We start from the raw sequence: 17,266 nt of genomic DNA, 5'->3' as shown, positions 1-17,266 counted from the left end.
TTTCCCAGAATACTTGTAGTTGAATTTTGGTCCGGTCTACGTTTTCTACTCCGCGGAAAGGATAACCTTCTCTGGATCCAAGAAAACTCCGCCCAATTTCTCAATTCTTCATACCAGATTTCTCCCGAATCCCATCAAGTTATGTAAATCCGCAATTGAATCATACTCTGTCGCTGCAAATCACCGGGTATTCCCTCTCGTTCGTGAAATGCACTGCGCTGCTATGTAATCCGATTCAATTTTTCTATGAATTTGTGTTTGCATTTGGTCAGTAAAGTGATTGGAGTATACTCTTCGAAGCTCAGAGATTGACGATGGCTAGCATGGAAATCAGTCCGTATAACAGGTCCGGCTTCATTTCTGATCAACGCATGAAATTCATACCTTATTTACATACATGCATACCTGTATTGGTTTTGAGACCTGGAGATTTTACTTGCCCTTCCCACGAAATGAGAAATTCCCTTGCCCTAGGCCCCACATCCCCTGACAGGATAGTGGAGGTTAAATCACAGTAACTTACTCGATGGCCAGGACCTTTGCAGGGCTTCGGAGCCCACACATGGGGTGTAACTCCACTTGCCTTTTCCCATAAAAGGCAAAATTCTTTGGCCTATAAGTCCCACATTCTGACTAGATAGGATAGTGGAATGCTAAATCACAGTGACTCAATGACCATTTGGCATGGTGGCGCAAAGGAGCCCACCATATTGGGCTTAACTCTTGAGGGGCTATGGGTTTGATCCTGTGTCCTTGCCTATAATCTACAACCCCACAACCAATTGAGCTGTTCGTGCTGTCCGTGTGGGCACCTGGGGATTTTACTAATATGATGCGTGCGTATGTAAATGCAGTTTGGTTGCTGCAGTCTCGTATGGGGTTGCATCGATGGCTATGGTGTTCATAAACAAGGCTGTGCTTATGCAATATTCTCAGTCAATGACGCTTCTCACTCTTCAGGTGTAGGCTCGTTTGTTGTGTGTATATAAGCTGAATTTTAAGTTTTGGATCTTTTCGGATGTTGACTAGCTTCCTTCTTTTAATACTAGCAATTAGCATCAACTTTGCTGATTTACTTCGCTAGGGTACTGGGATACACTAAAGCCAAAGGATTTAGCATTGAGACTGCAAAAAGACTTTTCCTGGTTTCCTTGTTCTATAATGCGAATGTGGCATTTGCATTAGCAAGCTTGAAAGGAGTCAATATTCCAATGTATATTGCCATCAAAAGGCTTACACCACTCGCTGTATTAGTAGCTGGATTCTTTGCGGGAAAGGCAAGACCTACCACTCAGGTTTGTACTTGGACTTCTAGTTTCCTTACTGGATACTGTTCTTGCCAGCATTGGCTACTTTATAGTTTATACATTTGGGTGTTTTGATACTTTGCTCTATCTCATGACATTGTTTCATCTGTAAATGTACATGTATTTTAGTGGAGTCAGCGGCCAAGTTGAGATTTGCTGAATAGCATGGATTGTTACTGATTTTGTTTTTTTTTTTTTATATTAGGTATTGGCGTATTGCTGAAAATACATAAATGCATATATCTGATTTATTCCTTTTCTGAATCCCATATTTACCGTATTTGACACTTTAACCCTTCAACTTCCAAATTAGCCACCCATCGCCAACTATGTGAAGTTAACCGCCATTAGTCCCTCTGTTACTCTTCTTGTTAATTCCTTGATGGAGGGACTAATGGTGGATCACTTTGAGTTGCAGGCAAGCTCTTGAGTGTCCCTAATATCCCATTGATTGTGAGCTCTAAGTTTGCTCTTCTAGTGCACCTTGTGCCCTGACAAGCCCCAAAGAGTAATGGCTTAAGAAATATTTATCAAGTTAAATGCATTCTCATGTTCTGAATGAGATTTTTACAACTATAAATGGTGGGACTTGTGATATTAGTTGACAGCAATTTTAGTACTCATAGGAATATTGATAAATCAACTAGAGAATAATTTATCAAACTTGATTTGGACCATAAGTGATGTGAAACATGTATTCTCTCTCTCTCTCTTTCTCAGATATCAATTGGTATTGTTCTTAATCCCACCTATCCTGTTCCACACACACTGTGCTTTTGTCTATTCACAGAACCTCTTTCTCACTTCTTTCTTCCTTTCTTCCTTTCTTGTTCTTCTTTTTAGATTTTTCTTTCTTTCTTCCTTTATTTTTTGCTTTTGTTTTTTGTTTTTTTTGTTTTTTTGTTTTTTTTTTTGTTTTTTTTTTGTTTTTTTTTTTTGTTTTTTTAAATGCAAGAGACAATTCTAAGAATCTCATGAAGTCTTCTTATGCGGAGGAGTATATCAGTGAACTCTAAGTTAATATCGGCTCACATCTGGGGATAAACTATAAATGCCTATATAACAAATACCTCGATTACACATTTCAAATTTATCCTCTCTAGGGCTATTTGCAACCCATCTCTCTTTTCAGGTCATTCTTTCTGTATTGACAACTGCTGCTGGAGTTCTTGTAGCAGCACTGGGAGACTTTTCATTTGATCTTTTCGGATATAGCATGGCCTTTATTTCCGTTTTCTTTCAGGTTTGTCATTCAGTGCCCATTGTTCAGGAGATGGTTCAGAGTGTTCCTTGGCTGAGTTAAGTGCTAAAGTTTTCATTTTCATTTGCAGACCATGTACCTTGTTTTAGTTGAAAGGTCAGGAGCAGAGGATGGGCTTTCATCAATAGAGATTATGTTCTATAACAGCATTTTGTCTTTACCATTTCTGCTATTCCTTATTATAGCTACAGGAGAGTTTCCAGATTCTTTGTCAATATTATTTACAAAGGTTAGATTCCTGGCCCATGTCACTATGTTCAGCAGTTGGTAACTTGAATCGTAATTTAGGAAACATTTATTTTGTAGATTGAAGAGAAACTTTCTATGTATAAAACACAAATAACACATTCTAACTAAGTAATATTTAAATAATGGATTGTAGGGGGCAACCCTAGTCAAGTTGGTCAGGCTGTTGACTTTGTAACCACAAGGTTACAAGTTCGACTCCTAACGAGAGCGGCCTATTGGCCTTCTTGGTTTGAGCCGGTCAGCTATGGGCAACCTAAGTTGGTTTACTTGTGGTTCTTTGCCAGCTAGGGTCACAAGGCAGGGTTTACCTAGTGCACGCTCTCGGGTAGTGGCTGCAGGTTTCCCTCATCACCCAAAGAGTGAACTATAAAGCACTTACCTTTAGATATTTGCAGAGCTGGTTGAATTTTTCTATATATCTCCAACTTTAAGAAAGTATACAAAAATCTTAGATATGACATGGTTTGGCTGCAATAGTAAAACATTTTTTTTTTTTTTTGATTTCATATTTTCCACATAGATATGCCATGCTCTGTCCACTTCATTTTCTATGATTTGCTTTTATGGAGTACTTTGATATCATTTTAAATTATACTCTTTTTCTCATCTGATGGAGTACTTTGATATCATTTTAAATTATACTCTTTTTCTCATTTGACAGAGCACTTCTATATCATTCTTTGTCACACTCCTACTTTCACTGGTGATGGGTATAGTCTTAAATTACACAATGTTTTTATGTACCGTAGTCAACTCTGCCTTAACTACCACAATTGTTGGAGTGCTCAAGGGGGTCGGATCCACGGTGAGTATGATTATAATCCTCGGTCATTTGTCATTTTGTGCACAAATGCTTGCTGCTTCTTGCCATCATTTTAAGTTATTTATTTTGCGGGGAACAAAACCAAAGCTCTTATGAAATCTCGGGTGTCTAATGCAGACCCTAGGCTTTGTGTTGTTGGGAGGAGTTCAAGTGCACGCATTAAATGTCACTGGCCTGGTGATCAACACGGTTGGTGGCTTGTGGTATACATACGCGAAATATCAACAAAAGAAGAACAAGTTGCCCAAGACAATGAATGATATTGAAGCGCATCGAAAATAATACTGACACATTGATTCTAAGAGGTTTTTAGCTTATTTTTTTGCAACTAGTTTCTTGTTTTTTCCAGTCGGCCATTTATGCTACAGAATTCGTATACAAACATTATTGCATAGTTTGTTATATGACAGCTTACTGCATTCTCCAATTTGCAGCTATTTTTTGTTAGTCTGATTTGGTTGTTCTTAAGTTAGTGAAATTAGGATTTTTCTATAGTACCAATAGTATTAGGTATCTACCTTATCATATCCATTCATTTAGATCACATCAACTTTGTACACTACAGAGTCTAAGATTACATAGCAAAAAAGCACAAGGAAAACAACATCTTTTAGTACAATGGATTCATTCACAAAAAAGCATGCCTGCAGCAGCTTCCTTCAATCTTCTTCTCCAGAAAAGTGACCTGCTGCAATCACCATTAGCTCCCATTGCCATATGTGCAAGAAAAACACAAGTTTTTGCCTTCAAAACTGCTAAAAAGATGGAAGAGAAACGACACTTACAGTGGAATTTGGCGATGGGTTTCTTCCCACTCTTAATCAGCTCAAACTTGTATGCATCTCCTTCTTTCAGACCTTTAGCCATCTGAAATGCTCGCCAACCTCCCATAAGAGCAACGTGATGCCCCGTTCTCCCCAGAACTACTGTCCACGATCTCTCCTTATCGTCTCTTAAAATCATCTCGCGTTTTTCTTCTCCCACTAGGCCATTCGACCTTGCAAACTCCAGCGGAAGATACTGCAGAAATTTTACGACATTCAAGTTCGTTTCAGATATTGCATAAAGCTATTATTTCTCGTGTTCAAGTTCTGCATTTCGGGATACTCTTACCAGATTGGACCTTCTGAGGCAGTACGGTTGTATAGTGGCAACAAAATGAGGATTCTCAGCAGACGAAGATGAAGTAGTGCCCAGTACTATTATTGGTTCAAAAATTCCAAGTCGAAAAACAGAAATTAACATTTAACATGTACACAATTGTTCCAAATCCTATCTGACATACCAAACAGCCCGAAAATTTGAAACAGTTTTGCTGTGCCATAAGGCAAACACGAGCAGTGAAAAGCGGGGAAGAAAAACCATACTTACAATGCAATTTGGCAATAGGCGTTTTCCCAGTCTTAATCAGCTCAAACTTGTATGCATCTCCTTCTTTCAAACCATTAGCCACTCGAAATGCTTGCCAACCTTTTAGAATACCGAAATGATAGCCATCTCTCCTCAGAACCACTGACCACGATCTTTCTTTATCGTCTCTTAAAATCATCTCGCGCTTTTCTTTTGCCACTAGGCCATTGGACCTCGCAAACTCCATGGGAAGATACTGCAACACATTCAAGTTTCACACCTATAATGCATAAATATGTTCAACTTCTGCATTTGAGGATACTCTTACCAGTTGTTGAGCTTTGAGGCAGTACGGTTTTATAGTGGAAACAAAGTAAGGATGATCAGCGGGTGAGGTTGAAGTAGTATCTCGTGCTATTGGTTCAACTAACCATTCAGAGACCAGGAAAAAAAAAAAAAAAAAAAAAAAAAACAAAAAACAAAACAAAAAAACAAAAAGAAACATCAATCTTACAGAAATTAACAAGTGCACCATTGTTACACCAGAAATTTGAACAGTTTGCTAAGCCGGAAGTAGAATTGGAACAACTTTTCCCCCAATAAATCATGGGAACGCACAACATAACAACATAGACTTACAAAACTACAGGGAAAGAATCATGGTTCCTAAAATCGTTGGAGAAATAGACTTCAGGAAGAAATGGAATAAGTAGTAAAATAGGTGTGTGCATATATGCTAATGGATATATTGGAAACGGTCCAAAAATAGGGATCTGAAACCCAAGATTAGTGATCCGGACCAAGAAGGTGGTTCGAACCCAAGATAGAATACCTGGCAGTGGATAGTCCAAGGTGAAGGACCTGGACCCAGAGAACCAGATGAGGCTACCCGGGTGGCTGGACTCAGGTGCAGGGACCCGCGGCCCAAGTCCCGTGTCCGAGACTCGGCCTTAGCAGCCGGCATTGGGTGATAGCCGTTCTGCCTCGAAGTCCGTCTCCGGGGTAGGGGCAGTTGGATTTGGCCCAACCCTGTGGCCCAGCGTGGGGGGTTTTCAATAGTTATACCATGGACCCAGGTCCACCTTGCAAGGTGGGCTCATAACAATTAACATATTAAATTGTGAACATTCAGTATGTAAATTGTGAATATTTAGTATATAAATTGTGAACTTTGAATTGGGATCAACATTGCAATGTAAACCCGGGTGCACAGAACAATTTGCCGGAGGTTTTGGCCTTGTCTTGTGGTCCAAATTGGTTAGGATTTCCTTTATATTCTATCATGTCTTAGTCTATACAATCATGTCTCATTATTACACAATATTTCTTGTAATGCTCTTGCATTAATCCATCCATTATTATTATGGAGTACAATATTATTTCTTTTACTATTTCGTCCTTTATATTTTATGCTTAGTTGACCCATGCATACCCGGATCAATTAGTTTCATCACATCTATAAACATAAGTTTCATGTTTTTTTTTTTGGACATATATGGAGGAGAGAGTGATATAGGTGGAGGGAAGATAAAGAAGGAGAGAAGTGTTGTAATAAATGAGTTTTTACTTTTTAGTGAGTCTCGAGTAAAAAGACACGCACAATTAGACGTTAATTAGACAAAACAAATTATGAAATATATTTAGTCACATGTTAATATGTTATTTCCTATGATATTCTATAGCAGAAGCCTTGAGAAAATGTTTTACCAGCAGAGCAAAAGTTGTTGGAAGGCTGAGGGACAGGAAGTGGGAAATCTCTTTCACATAGACTGGGCTCGAAAACCGAAACATCAAACACCGTATCTCTTTCCTGTCTAAACACCACAAAGTCACCTACAACAAAACCATTCTCCGCCGCAAACTTTTCCCAGCCGTCGGCGAGCATCCGGCCGCCGCGGATCTTCACCCGCCATCTCCGATCCCCCCTTCTCAGTATCGCAAACTTTGGGTCCTGCCCTTTCAAGTACTTGGCCAAGAAAGCTGTGGGTATGTTCTGAAAATGGAAAAAGACGCAATCTTTGAACAAAACAGCAGAGAAATTAAGAAATCCACATATACATACGGGGAGATTAGAGATATGCTTACCACGCCATTCTTGAAACCTTTAAAAATGGGCTTGAAGAAGTGAGGGTTTTGGGGAGGAATGGTTTTCATGGCTGCGCTGCAAAAGACTTGGAAGAAAGTGTTTTTAACTTGGATAGCTCCGTGTCGCAAAAATGGGTATGGTGGTGACTGGTGAGGTGATAGGACTGATAAGATACTGATTGGAAAGTTTTAGTACTTGTACTTCAACCCATTAAATGGGGATTTTGCACAAGATTTAAGAAAAAATGACACGGGGAAGAGAGAGGAGAGAGGGGGCTGAGTTTGTGAGTTTTTTGCACTTTTGGTCCACGATAATGTTGCACTAACAATTTTGATCCACGATTTTTAAAACTTATAGAATTGGTCCACGACTATGACTTTCTTAGCAAAGTTGGTCCTTCCGGTACATTTTTCATTTAATTTTTTGCCAAAAAATTTTACTCTCCAATTTAACACAGGTAATATTGTCTTTTCCATCTCAGAAACTAATGACATAAATAAATAAACAGCTAAAAAAATTGGCGTTTAGCGAGGAGGGTGAAACTGAAAGTGGAATCGGAATTGGGTGACATTTAATTTCAATCAGTGTACCACTGGTTGTGTTTAATGATTTATTTATTTATTTGTGAGATGGAAAAGATAATATTACCCATGTTAAAATGGGAAGTAAAATTTTTTGGTAAAAATTGAACGAAAAATGCACCGAAAGGACCAAATTTGCTAAGAAAGTCATAGTCGTGGACCAATTCTACAATTTTTAAAAGTCGTGGATCAAAGTTGTTAATGACATCATAGTCATGGGACCAAAAGTGCAAAAAACTCCTGAGTTTGTTGCAGTAAAATGAGAATTTTATCAGTAATGTGGATCCCATCTATTTTCTTATTTGCGCATCTCTTGCACGTTGGGCAGAAACAGCGCGCCCGCTGGGTGTGTTAAACTTTTTTTTTTTTAATATTTTGTTTTTCTTTTTTCTTTATGCATTTTCTCCCATTTTCTCTTTCTTAATCACACCTGTAAAATCTCTTCAAAATCTTCACACTATTGAGGATGCCTTTAGAGCATCTCCAATAATGAGAATTTTATTGTGAATTTTGAGAAGTTTTTGTAAGTGTAATTAGGTAAGAGAAGAAAAGAAAAAAAAATACAAATACTGATTTAAAAAAAAAAAAAAAAGTGAAAGAACGGCCAACAACGCGCCCGCTGGGCATAATTGTAAGCTTCACACGTGAAGCAGGATAGTAGCTTTAAAGTGGTGTGGGTCCGACTATTATGAAAATCCCCCTAATTAATAGAAGGAACTGAGTTGTTCTCTCTTTCCATTATTACCCTTTCATGTTGGCATCTTTTTGTTAAAAATCGTGTATAACCCCCTTAATTAGGACCACATAATGAAAAGAGAGTTCTATATCTACTCCAAATCTCAGCCCATCAATTTTACTTTTTGATGTGAAGGTTCCAATCAAATATTGACATCAAGATTTAGTGTGTAAGAGTAAAAGTTGATAATATAAAGTGCAAGTACACATAGATAACATCAAGCAACCATGCGCTATTATTTGTCAAGCGAATATCCACGTTCCACAGTCAACCAACAAACACTGGAATGCTTACTCCATGATTCCCAGGTGAATATTATTACTATAGTTCTACGGTTTATAGAGTAATAATATTCACCTTGGAATCATGGAGTAAGCGCCGAAGTCTTATACAACTACTTTTTATTGTCTTGGGGGATAGGCCGGAAGCAGAGACAAAAACAGATCTCATTAGTATTTACTATTTGAAGAATCGAACGAAAATTCCTTTGCAGATTCGAAAGTATTATATGGAGGTGTCGGATTGTGTGGCCAGATTGGAGTCTTATAGTGCAGAGAGAAAATTGAATATTGTCCTATTGTATTACGAATATAAATTTTAATGTAGAATTATAGTACGAATAAGAAAGTAGGGAAAAATATATTCTATTAGGAATTATATTACATTATTATTTTATAATATTAGAATATAAATTTTAACATAGAATTATAATACGAATAGGAAAGTAGAAACCAATATATTTTATTAAGAATTTTATTAGACTATTTTATTAGGAATTGTATTGCATTATTATTTTACAATATTAGAATAGAAATTTTATGAATTTGGCGGATAATTAAAGTTTAGGATTTTGTTTTTATATAATAGTATAGACTATAGAGTATATAGTATAGATTTTTAACACCTTAGCTTTAAAGCCCCTCAATTGTGGTCATGATATAAATTTAGTCACTATTTTTTAGCAAAGTCACAAAATTAATTTGTAGGGTTTCAATAACATGAAAGATTTATCAAAGCTGTAATAGAGTCAGGAGGGATTGAATCCCAATTGATCTTGATCAAATGCTAAAGAAGTTAGGATATGAGCATGAGAATTTAAAACTCTAGAAACATAATTTAAAGTGCAATAATTAAACGATGTCATGGGCTCCCTACACTATTCGACCATAACGCCAACATAGGATAGAATATGTGTTGTTATCCCTTTCTCCAAGAACCAAGATAGAGCTTCCTTTACAAGCCAGAGTCTCTGCCATGAGTGGCGAAAAACAAGGTGGTAACCTTCCGTTTCGAGCCGCCGTAAACTGCCCGTCCACCGAAGGTAGCCTCCCCGGTCTCGTGCCGGAACCCTACATCCACATAGCACCACTTGGGCGGCGTGTCCTAAAGGGCGATGGTTGGCTCCCTACCGGCGGGTTCTCGACGTGTCCGGGAGGGCGGTGGTTATGCACCAACGAGTGGAGGGAGAGCGTCATCCCACACCGTGGAGTTGCAGGTGGAGGGTTTCAATGCATGAAAGATTTAATTTGCCACAACTAACATTTTAACTAGACTTATAGTAAATTGACAAAGCAACATTTTAAAGAGAAAAAAAAAAGTGATATATGTATACCAACGTATAGTAAATTGATAAATCAATATTTCAAGTCATTAATGAGACAAGTGAATCATAAGAGCATCCACACTAGTGGATAATATGGGGTTTGAAGAGATATTTGTCCTGCAAATCACAAAATAATGTCAGAAAAAAGAAAGGTGAGCGCGCCTGACAAGCCTTTATTTATTTATTTTTAAATTTTTAAATCAGTTTTTTCAATTTTCAAATCAGTTTTTTCTTTTTTTTCTCTCCCCTCCCACGTTCTCGCTCCTAATCACTCTTACATTATCCCCAATTCTCCCTAATTGATGTGGATGCTCTAAGATATCAATTTGTAGAGAGAAAATATCATATTTTTTCTTTGAAATGAGGATTTGTCCATTTATTCCTTGAATTGACGATTTGTCAAATTATTACAGGGTGATACATACAATGCTGACCTGGTATCCCGAAGATACCTTATCATATCATATCTCCTTCAAAATTTCCATTGAAAAAATCACCTATTCAGCCACTTATATATTTTTGGGACATGTTTAGTTAAAAAAATTTGATCATATATATATATATTTTTTTGTATCCTTCCGATCATGGCCATGGCTAATATCCTCAGCAGTCTTCAAGAAAAGTTAGTGAGCTGCAAGCAGAGAGCACAACAGCACGAAGAAACCACCGAGGGAAACGGCGGCGGACTTTCCGGCCGAGGATATCGAATCGGCTTCCGGTCCGTCCGCGCCGGGTCCGTTAGCCGGAGATTCTGTCGGGGAATAGTCTGAGTCGTCGGCGTCGGAAGCTGGAGTCTCCGCCTCGGCTGGGGCAGGGGCGCGCTTCCGGCGGCGGCGGCGTCTTCGTGCGGGAGCCGGTGCCGGTGATTCGGAGTCAGGAGGCGGCGCTTCCACCGGCGCAAGCGCCGTCCGGCCGTCGTCGTCGTCGAGCCCGGGAGTCACGATGATGGTGGAGACGCCAAGCACGGAGATGTTGTACGGCCGGCTCATAACTTCCTCCTCCAGATGCGCGTCGTGAGGGGAACGCCTAACGGCCGATCCGAAAACGATGCCGTCTTTTCCGGAGGTGACGTTCAAAAACCCCTGGTTCCGGTCCGCGATTCCGGTCTGCTGGTACATGGTGGTGAGCTTCGCCTGGTGATTCTTCAGGCGGTGGAGCTTCATGATATCAAAATAATCCAAAATCACGTGCGTCCGGAGAATCTCGTCGACGAGGTCGATCGGGCGGCTGGAGAGATCGCCGATCCCGCCGTTTTTCACGGCCAAAACGGTTATAGTGGAGTGCGCGTTGATATGAGTCGCTAAACCGGTCCGAGTCAGGAGATCGTTGAACACGCCGTACTCGGGGTAGCGGTTTAGGATCCGCGTGATGTTGAAGGCGGAGGCGGTGGAGAGGATGCATGTTAGGAGGATAACTGCGGCGGCGGAGAGCTGCAAAGGACTCATTATTATATTTTTGCCTTCTTATTAATTATTTTTTTTGATATATGGAAGAGAAGGAGATCGTGTAAGGCGGTGGCGCCTTTACTGATGATCTGAGATTGATGGCCGACGGCGAAACTTGCCGGTGGCGGAGGGGTTTTAAAGAGTTTTGCATGGAGAGGACTGAGGAGTGAACTTCTCTCGCCCTTAACAATTTGTGGTGTTGGATGCTTTTACCATATCAATAAGATGCGGAAAAATATTTATAATAATGTAAATAAGTTGGAAAAAAAAAAAGTGAAGTTGAGTAGTTGGTTGATATCAACTTACACTAATGTGTATAAGCATTAATATTTAGACTTTTGGTTATTATTTTCTTTCAAGTTATTATGTTTGGATATTTGAAAATTTGGACATTTAGTATTTTGGTTAATGACTCATTTGAACAATTTAAATCTTAAGTATTGTTTAATGTTTTTAAGTATTTTTTTTACCAGTTGTATTTGAGATAATTGAATGTTAGGCTAATTAGATATTTAAATATATAAATTTGTAAATTATTGTATAATTTTATAGTGTACTAAAAAAGCAGGATGTGTATAATTTTTTTTTTTTTAAATCAAGATAGAGAATCTCTGTCCTCAAAAAATATCTGCACGCATGGAGAGTAATTCTCCATCCCACCAAGTAATGGGGCAAGGTCAAGGGATGAGGGATGAATTCCGGGTCATTCCCGCCGGGTTGTCATCATTGGTTATGTTTAATTATTATTAACAACTTATATTTATGTTTATTTTTATTTGAATTTATATTTTTAATATTAAATTATTATTTGCTACAAAGTATTTTTTTATATATATATATAGATATAACGTTATTAATAATAAAATAAAAATAATAAAAATAAATTTAAGAGTTAAGTAAATATCACAATATAATTATGTTTTTATCATTTTACCTGTAATCAGTTAAAAGTAAATAGTTAATTTACCAAATATTTCTCTATAACATATCAACATGTTAAAATAGCTAACATAATTGGCTATCAACTAATTGCAAAACACCCCCAATGTTTATCCATCCCATCAATATTCACACAAAAATATTACACTCTATATAACAAAGCTTTAATTTTCACCAAATTCCTATATCCTCAGCTTATCAACATCCATCCATCCATGCATGCATCCATATTCAATCCTTGATCGAGCTTCTTCTAGTCGTCTTCTGGCTCGGTTGAGAAGTCAGGCTCATCAGGCTTCTGCAGCAGCTTAGGCATGTTCATATCCTTCATCTTCTGATGATGAACTCCTCTTCTGGTATTTGCAGCGAATCTCGAAGCCAGAATCGTCACGCCCAGGTTCTGTTTTGCCTGGTTTGATCTGGTTTTGGACTGTCCCTCCTCTTGATCGCTCCCGTTATCGTCTGCGGGCTTCTCCTCCTTGGCGAGGTGTGAAAACGACTCCCTCCGGCTGAGATCCTTGGCCGTTTTCCGCTTCTGGAACCGCCGCCAGGCCGCCTGGATGAAGCAGGTGGCCCAGGTCCTCCAATGGTGGGAGTAGTACCGGAAAGTGTGCTGCAGCTTCTTGCTGTGCAGCCGCCTGAACTGGTTGGCCACAAACTTCAGGTCCTCGGCTTGCAGGGCGAAGGCCTCCACCTCGCCCAGTACTTTTACTGTGCGGGTGGAGGATGGTAAGTTGAGAGTAGATTTTGGGAGTAGCGCCCAGGCGAGGAGCTCCTCGCCGCAGAAGTCCCCCGGCCTCAGGGCTATGGAGTTGAAGAACCCCGTCCGGCCCCCGTTTGTGGTCGAGCTTTCCAGCGTCCCTCGGATGATGAACAGCATCTCGGTCACCGGATCTCCCTCTCGAACAATGTAGGTCCCCGGTGTGCTTAAAGACGATACAAGACGCTCACATATGGCGTCGAGCAGCTGATCGTCCATTTGTGAGAAGAAGGGGACCTGCAAGTTCACACAAGTTATGTAGGTAGGCCTTGTTTGCCCGCTATTGGTTAGCAAATAGCAGATTGTGTTAGCGGTTTGTGTAAAACACTAAACGTTAACTCACCTGTATGGGCAGTTAAGTTAGTGATTATGGACAAGGACACATAATCAAGCTCTGGCAGTTGCAGTATGTGAATTACACTCAATATGGGTGTCCTCCCACTTAATGGGCTGTTGAGTCAACCCCTTCACTATCTTATCGGGGGCTCGGGGGAGGGAATTTTCCGTTTTGTAGGCAAGCTAAACCTTAACTCAAGTTCACACAAGTTATGTAGGTAGGCCTTGTTTGCCCGCTATTGGTCAACAGATAGCAGATTGTATTAGCGGTTTGTGTCAGACACCTAACAGGGCCGTTCGGCCCGTTCCAGACAAAACCGAGTTGATAAATCTAAGGTTCCAAACAGACAGAAGACTCAACTGTCTGGTGCAGAGACAGAATGGATAATGTTTCTATGCAAACAAGATTAAAAACCAGGAACAGACAACATTAAACAGTCTGTCTAAATCTAATTTTTGCAAGGAAATAAAATGTTATAAGAGTATGATCAGGAGAAAGGTCTTACACGACGAACGAGGTCCAAACACAGATGTCTTTGGATATCACGACGAAGATCTGAAGGCAGAGCTCGGAGAATGGATTCCTCATCCACCCCGCGTGTAGTGAACCACTTGTACTGCACGAAACGCATGACACGTTCCTGAAGACCGTGGGGAAGCTGGCGATGCTTCATCCACTCCTCAGTGTCTCGTCGTTTCAGCCTCCATTCCTCGAGCCTCACAGTGATGGATTGCAAGTATGTCTAAAACACGCAAAAAGACTCAAACTTCTCTATAATCTCAGCTCAAATCCAAGCTCATTTTATGCATTTCTGCAATCTTATAAAACTACAAATATATAGTACCTGCATGTTTCCAATTAAATGAGAAAATAGAACAAGCCCCAAAATCGCGATAAGTATGGCAAATGACGTTTCGCCAATGAAAGTGCTCGTGGTTAGTGTCTGTCCATAAGAGCTGCAAAAAATATTGCAATGGTGACAAAAAATTAAAGCCAGTTTGAGCTAAGAAAACATGAAATTAGCGGTATGGGGCACGACAATACCTCAAGTTCTGCAAACCCCACCATAAACAATAGAAGTACTTCTCGAGGAACTTAGAGGAGACGACGTTATTAGTAACTGCATTCCCGTAAATTCCATAATTGAAAAACTTGGGATTGTTAGGGTTGCAGTTGGTGAATACTCGGGTGCTGTTCGCCCATCTCGGTTTATCCAGTCCAGAAAACGAATTGCCACAGTCCAGAAAATGAAGGGAGCATCTTATTGGACTTTGTTCGAGCTTGCAGGCCGATTTCCAACACGTTGCGTGCCTCTCAATCGACAGTAAGTACCAAGATGCTCCTAAGACCTAAAAAAAAACATTAATCTTAGCCTTTCAGAAAGCACGAGAATTGCAAGTTTAAGAAGAAATTAAAACGTACATGGCTTGCTAACATGTATTGTAGCAGATTGTATGCAGCCCCGGCCCAAGCTGTTTTTGTGACGACGCCAGTGGCTTTGATAATCTGAGAGCTCAACGGGAAAATCAAATACAGCCGGGGGATATACTGCAGCAGGACTATCAGCACGAGGGCGCTGTTTGTGTGATCAAAATGGGAGCTTCTAATTGCAGGTATGATGAACCATATGACAATCTGTCCAAGAACAAGGATAAGTTATCCGCAAAACTTTAAATAGATAGAACAACGCAAACACCTGGATGAAAAGCATATATATCCAACGCTAAACAATATATATACACCGGTTATAATCACTCAACTATGTTGGCATTTCACCAAAAAACGGTAACTGTCAGGATCAAGCGCTTACCACTACGCCAAAAACTATAGCTAATAGCGAAGGCGCAACTTTATTTTCTTATACTTGATAACAGTCAGCGCCACGTTTCGATGGCAGGATGCTGGACTCACCCGACAGTAAGGAAAAAGGAAAGGAGAAAGCGCGGATTATTTCTACTTAAACCAAAACGACGGTATGCTCAAGAACAGCAACATCAATATCAAAACAATCATCGATTCGAGCTAAATTTACATGTTTTTATCTTAAACTAGACTAGTTCAAGACTAATCCAACAAGTTTCTCGTCAAATCGAACCCTACAACCAAATCAAACGCGACAGAACCACACACAACCAAGATCATCTGCAGCAAGAATTAGCATGATTATACCTGTGGGAGAGGCAGTGCAGCTATGGCATCGATGAAAAAATCGGATTTCAAGTAGCGCCTCGCGATCAATTCTTGATCCATTACGAGTTCTCCTCTACCAAACACCCTTGAGCTTGGAGACACATATGCAGTCCTAAACTTCATAGCAACATGTAGCAGATAAAAGGCATCTGCCAGTGTTCTGAAACAGGTCAAGATAATCCCCAATTTCAAGTCTGTTATCATACAAGATGATGATGATGATGATGAAGCATCGTTCACCACTGCAGGCAGGTAGAAGAACAAGGGATCCACGAAAAGCGCAACCAAACAAGAGAACAAGAACACCCTATTCCACTGCAGGACAAGCTCACTCCCAGGATCAAGAATTTTCCTGTTTCCTGACCCATAATGCTCTGGGAAAACCTTAAACTTTCCTTTCCCAGGAACCCCATTTACCCTACTGATCTTCTCTCCACCACTCCTATCCTCTGCTATTATCAAACCTGCAGAAGATTTATACCCAGCCACCTGTTTCTCATTCTTATCCCAGGAATTTCCAAGATTCTGTTTCCCATCACTGTAAAACCTATAATTTTTCCATCATTTCATCAAGAATGAGAAATGGGTAGCTGAATATCAAGGTAAAAAAGACAAAATAGTGCACTGTAAATCATCAAAATTTCATCTTTTTTTTTACCTGACTACCTTCTTGGCCTCCATGAATGCTTCACAACCAGCTCAAGCAAAGCTATAAATTTTCATTGCAGAAGAGTATAAGAATCCCCAAAAGGGTGAACACTTTGGAAACTTTCCATTGCAAAAAAAGAAAAGAAACCCCCACAAATCCCACAATCAACCTAAAAAGTAACATAAAGAAAAGCAGAATGGTGGAGCTATTTTGAGAGGAGAAACAGCAACGACCAAACTTAAAGCAGAAACCAAAGCTGTTTTCTTTTGGTTGACTTTCACAACCAAGGCATAACTAAAAAAAGTAAAAACTAACCATGAATCGAAGGATTTATCTGCAGTGATTTGCATTTTTTTTTATATACAATAAATTTTACTAATCTTAAGCCTGGAAAACCTTGTCCAAGAATCGCTGGACATGGTAAATCACAAGTTGTCCAATCAGTCCTAAATTTCATGCCGATTACTTATACACTTTGTACATAAAGGGTCTTCATCATATCTCTAATTCGTTAAGATCTCTAATTCGTTAAGATCTCCTAGACCCCCTAAGTTTCCATAAAAATTCAAACTTTAATACTGTTACTAGAATAAGACTTTAGGATAATCGGTCCAATAATTATACTTATTAATTAATTAATTATTGGAGAAAGACAGTGCCAAAAAATATTATTAAAAAATTGGTGGGAAGAAAAAACAGAGAAGACAGTTGGAGAGTGAGGACGTGAAGGTCATGATGGCGATTGGAGTCCAAATAAATTATTGGAATAAATCATGGGCACAGTATATAGCATCTAGGAAGTCAGAATAAGACACTGAATCCCAGGAGGAAGAAAGATTTCTTTTCTCCCTTTTGCCTTTCTAAATTGTTAAAATATATTTCTTGGAAAGATTGTTCGGTTTGCAGTTTTGCCTCCGCCCGGCTTCATCCCATTGGATGGCCTCATAGTT

General features: G+C 39.5%; 4 protein-coding genes across 7 annotated transcripts; 1 reads left to right on the top strand and 3 right to left on the bottom strand.

Moving 5' to 3' along the window:
- On the top strand, nt 1-4,090 carry LOC109171925 (putative UDP-sugar transporter DDB_G0278631). Of its 2 annotated transcripts, XM_019321024.1 has the most exons (8): nt 2-187; nt 273-346; nt 855-960; nt 1,050-1,295; nt 2,440-2,550; nt 2,639-2,797; nt 3,479-3,622; nt 3,758-4,090. In XM_019321024.1, exons 2-8 carry the CDS (start codon nt 315-317, stop codon nt 3,920-3,922), a joined length of 963 nt encoding a protein of 320 aa, XP_019176569.1. In that variant the 5' UTR covers nt 2-187; nt 273-314; the 3' UTR covers nt 3,923-4,090. The 2 variants fall into 2 exon arrangements, with proteins under 2 accessions (XP_019176570.1, XP_019176569.1); XM_019321025.1 differs by lacking the exon at nt 2,639-2,797 and having other exon boundaries at nt 1-346; nt 2,440-2,605.
- Nucleotides 4,091-4,161: 71 nt separating this feature from the next.
- On the bottom strand, nt 4,162-7,223 carry LOC109171924 (B3 domain-containing protein REM17-like). 3 transcript variants are annotated; one of them, XM_019321021.1, is made up of 7 exons: nt 7,076-7,223; nt 6,698-6,983; nt 5,319-5,416; nt 5,012-5,246; nt 4,754-4,839; nt 4,426-4,660; nt 4,162-4,328 (listed from the first exon to the last, which is right to left on the bottom strand). In XM_019321021.1, exons 1-7 carry the CDS (start codon nt 7,142-7,144, stop codon nt 4,300-4,302), a joined length of 1,038 nt encoding a protein of 345 aa, XP_019176566.1. In that variant the 5' UTR covers nt 7,145-7,223; the 3' UTR covers nt 4,162-4,299. The 3 variants fall into 3 exon arrangements, with proteins under 3 accessions (XP_019176566.1, XP_019176568.1, XP_019176567.1); XM_019321023.1 differs by having other exon boundaries at nt 4,163-4,328; nt 5,319-5,404; XM_019321022.1 differs by having other exon boundaries at nt 4,164-4,325.
- Nucleotides 7,224-10,565: 3,342 nt separating this feature from the next.
- LOC109171926 (fasciclin-like arabinogalactan protein 3) lies at nt 10,566-11,671 on the bottom strand. Its single transcript, XM_019321026.1, has one exon. The coding sequence runs from the start codon at nt 11,439-11,441 to the stop codon at nt 10,620-10,622; it is 822 nt and encodes a 273-aa protein (XP_019176571.1). The 5' UTR covers nt 11,442-11,671; the 3' UTR covers nt 10,566-10,619.
- A 650-nt stretch (nt 11,672-12,321) lies between these two features.
- Nucleotides 12,322-16,582, bottom strand: LOC109171923 (probable cyclic nucleotide-gated ion channel 14). The gene is made up of 7 exons (XM_019321020.1): nt 16,326-16,582; nt 15,647-16,214; nt 14,900-15,112; nt 14,522-14,826; nt 14,322-14,433; nt 13,983-14,219; nt 12,322-13,377 (listed from the first exon to the last, which is right to left on the bottom strand). The coding sequence occupies exons 1-7, from the start codon at nt 16,346-16,348 to the stop codon at nt 12,634-12,636; spliced, it is 2,202 nt and encodes a 733-aa protein (XP_019176565.1). The 5' UTR covers nt 16,349-16,582; the 3' UTR covers nt 12,322-12,633.
- Between the last annotated feature and the right edge of the window lie 684 nt (nt 16,583-17,266).

This window comes from Ipomoea nil, unplaced genomic scaffold, assembly GCF_001879475.1.
Source record: "Ipomoea nil cultivar Tokyo-kokei standard unplaced genomic scaffold, Asagao_1.1 scaffold0382, whole genome shotgun sequence".
NCBI classification, from domain to species: domain Eukaryota; kingdom Viridiplantae; phylum Streptophyta; class Magnoliopsida; order Solanales; family Convolvulaceae; genus Ipomoea; species Ipomoea nil.
This window is presented reverse-complemented; position numbering and strand designations above follow the sequence as displayed.

What these genes read in the sequence shown, in the direction of transcription:
- LOC109171925 (XM_019321024.1), top strand. Translation starts at nt 315, where the DNA reads ATGGCTAGCATGGAAATCAGTCCGTATAACAG. An exon ending in TGACGCTTCTCACTCTTCAG is followed by an intron (nt 961 to 1,049) that starts GTGTAGGCTCGT and finishes TTTTAATACTAG; the next exon opens with CAATTAGCATCAACTTTGCT. An exon ending in AGGCAAGACCTACCACTCAG is followed by an intron (nt 1,296 to 2,439) that starts GTTTGTACTTGG and finishes CTCTCTTTTCAG; the next exon opens with GTCATTCTTTCTGTATTGAC.
- LOC109171924 (XM_019321021.1), bottom strand. Translation starts at nt 7,144, where the DNA reads ATGAAAACCATTCCTCCCCAAAACCCTCACTTCTTCAAGCCCATTTTT. An exon ending in CAACAACTTTTGCTCTGCTG is followed by an intron (nt 5,417 to 6,697) that starts GTAAAACATTTT and finishes CTGAATGGTTAG; the next exon opens with TTGAACCAATAGCACGAGAT. An exon ending in GCCTATTGCCAAATTGCATT is followed by an intron (nt 4,840 to 5,011) that starts GTAAGTATGGTT and finishes AACCAATAATAG; the next exon opens with TACTGGGCACTACTTCATCT.
- LOC109171926 (XM_019321026.1), bottom strand. Translation starts at nt 11,441, where the DNA reads ATGAGTCCTTTGCAGCTCTCCGCCGCCGCAGTTATCCTCCTAACATGC.
- LOC109171923 (XM_019321020.1), bottom strand. Translation starts at nt 16,348, where the DNA reads ATGGAGGCCAAGAAGGTAGTCAG. An exon ending in TGGGGTTTGCAGAACTTGAG is followed by an intron (nt 14,434 to 14,521) that starts GTATTGTCGTGC and finishes TATTTTTTGCAG; the next exon opens with CTCTTATGGACAGACACTAA. An exon ending in GTTTGGACCTCGTTCGTCGT is followed by an intron (nt 13,378 to 13,982) that starts GTAAGACCTTTC and finishes GTGAACTTGCAG; the next exon opens with GTCCCCTTCTTCTCACAAAT.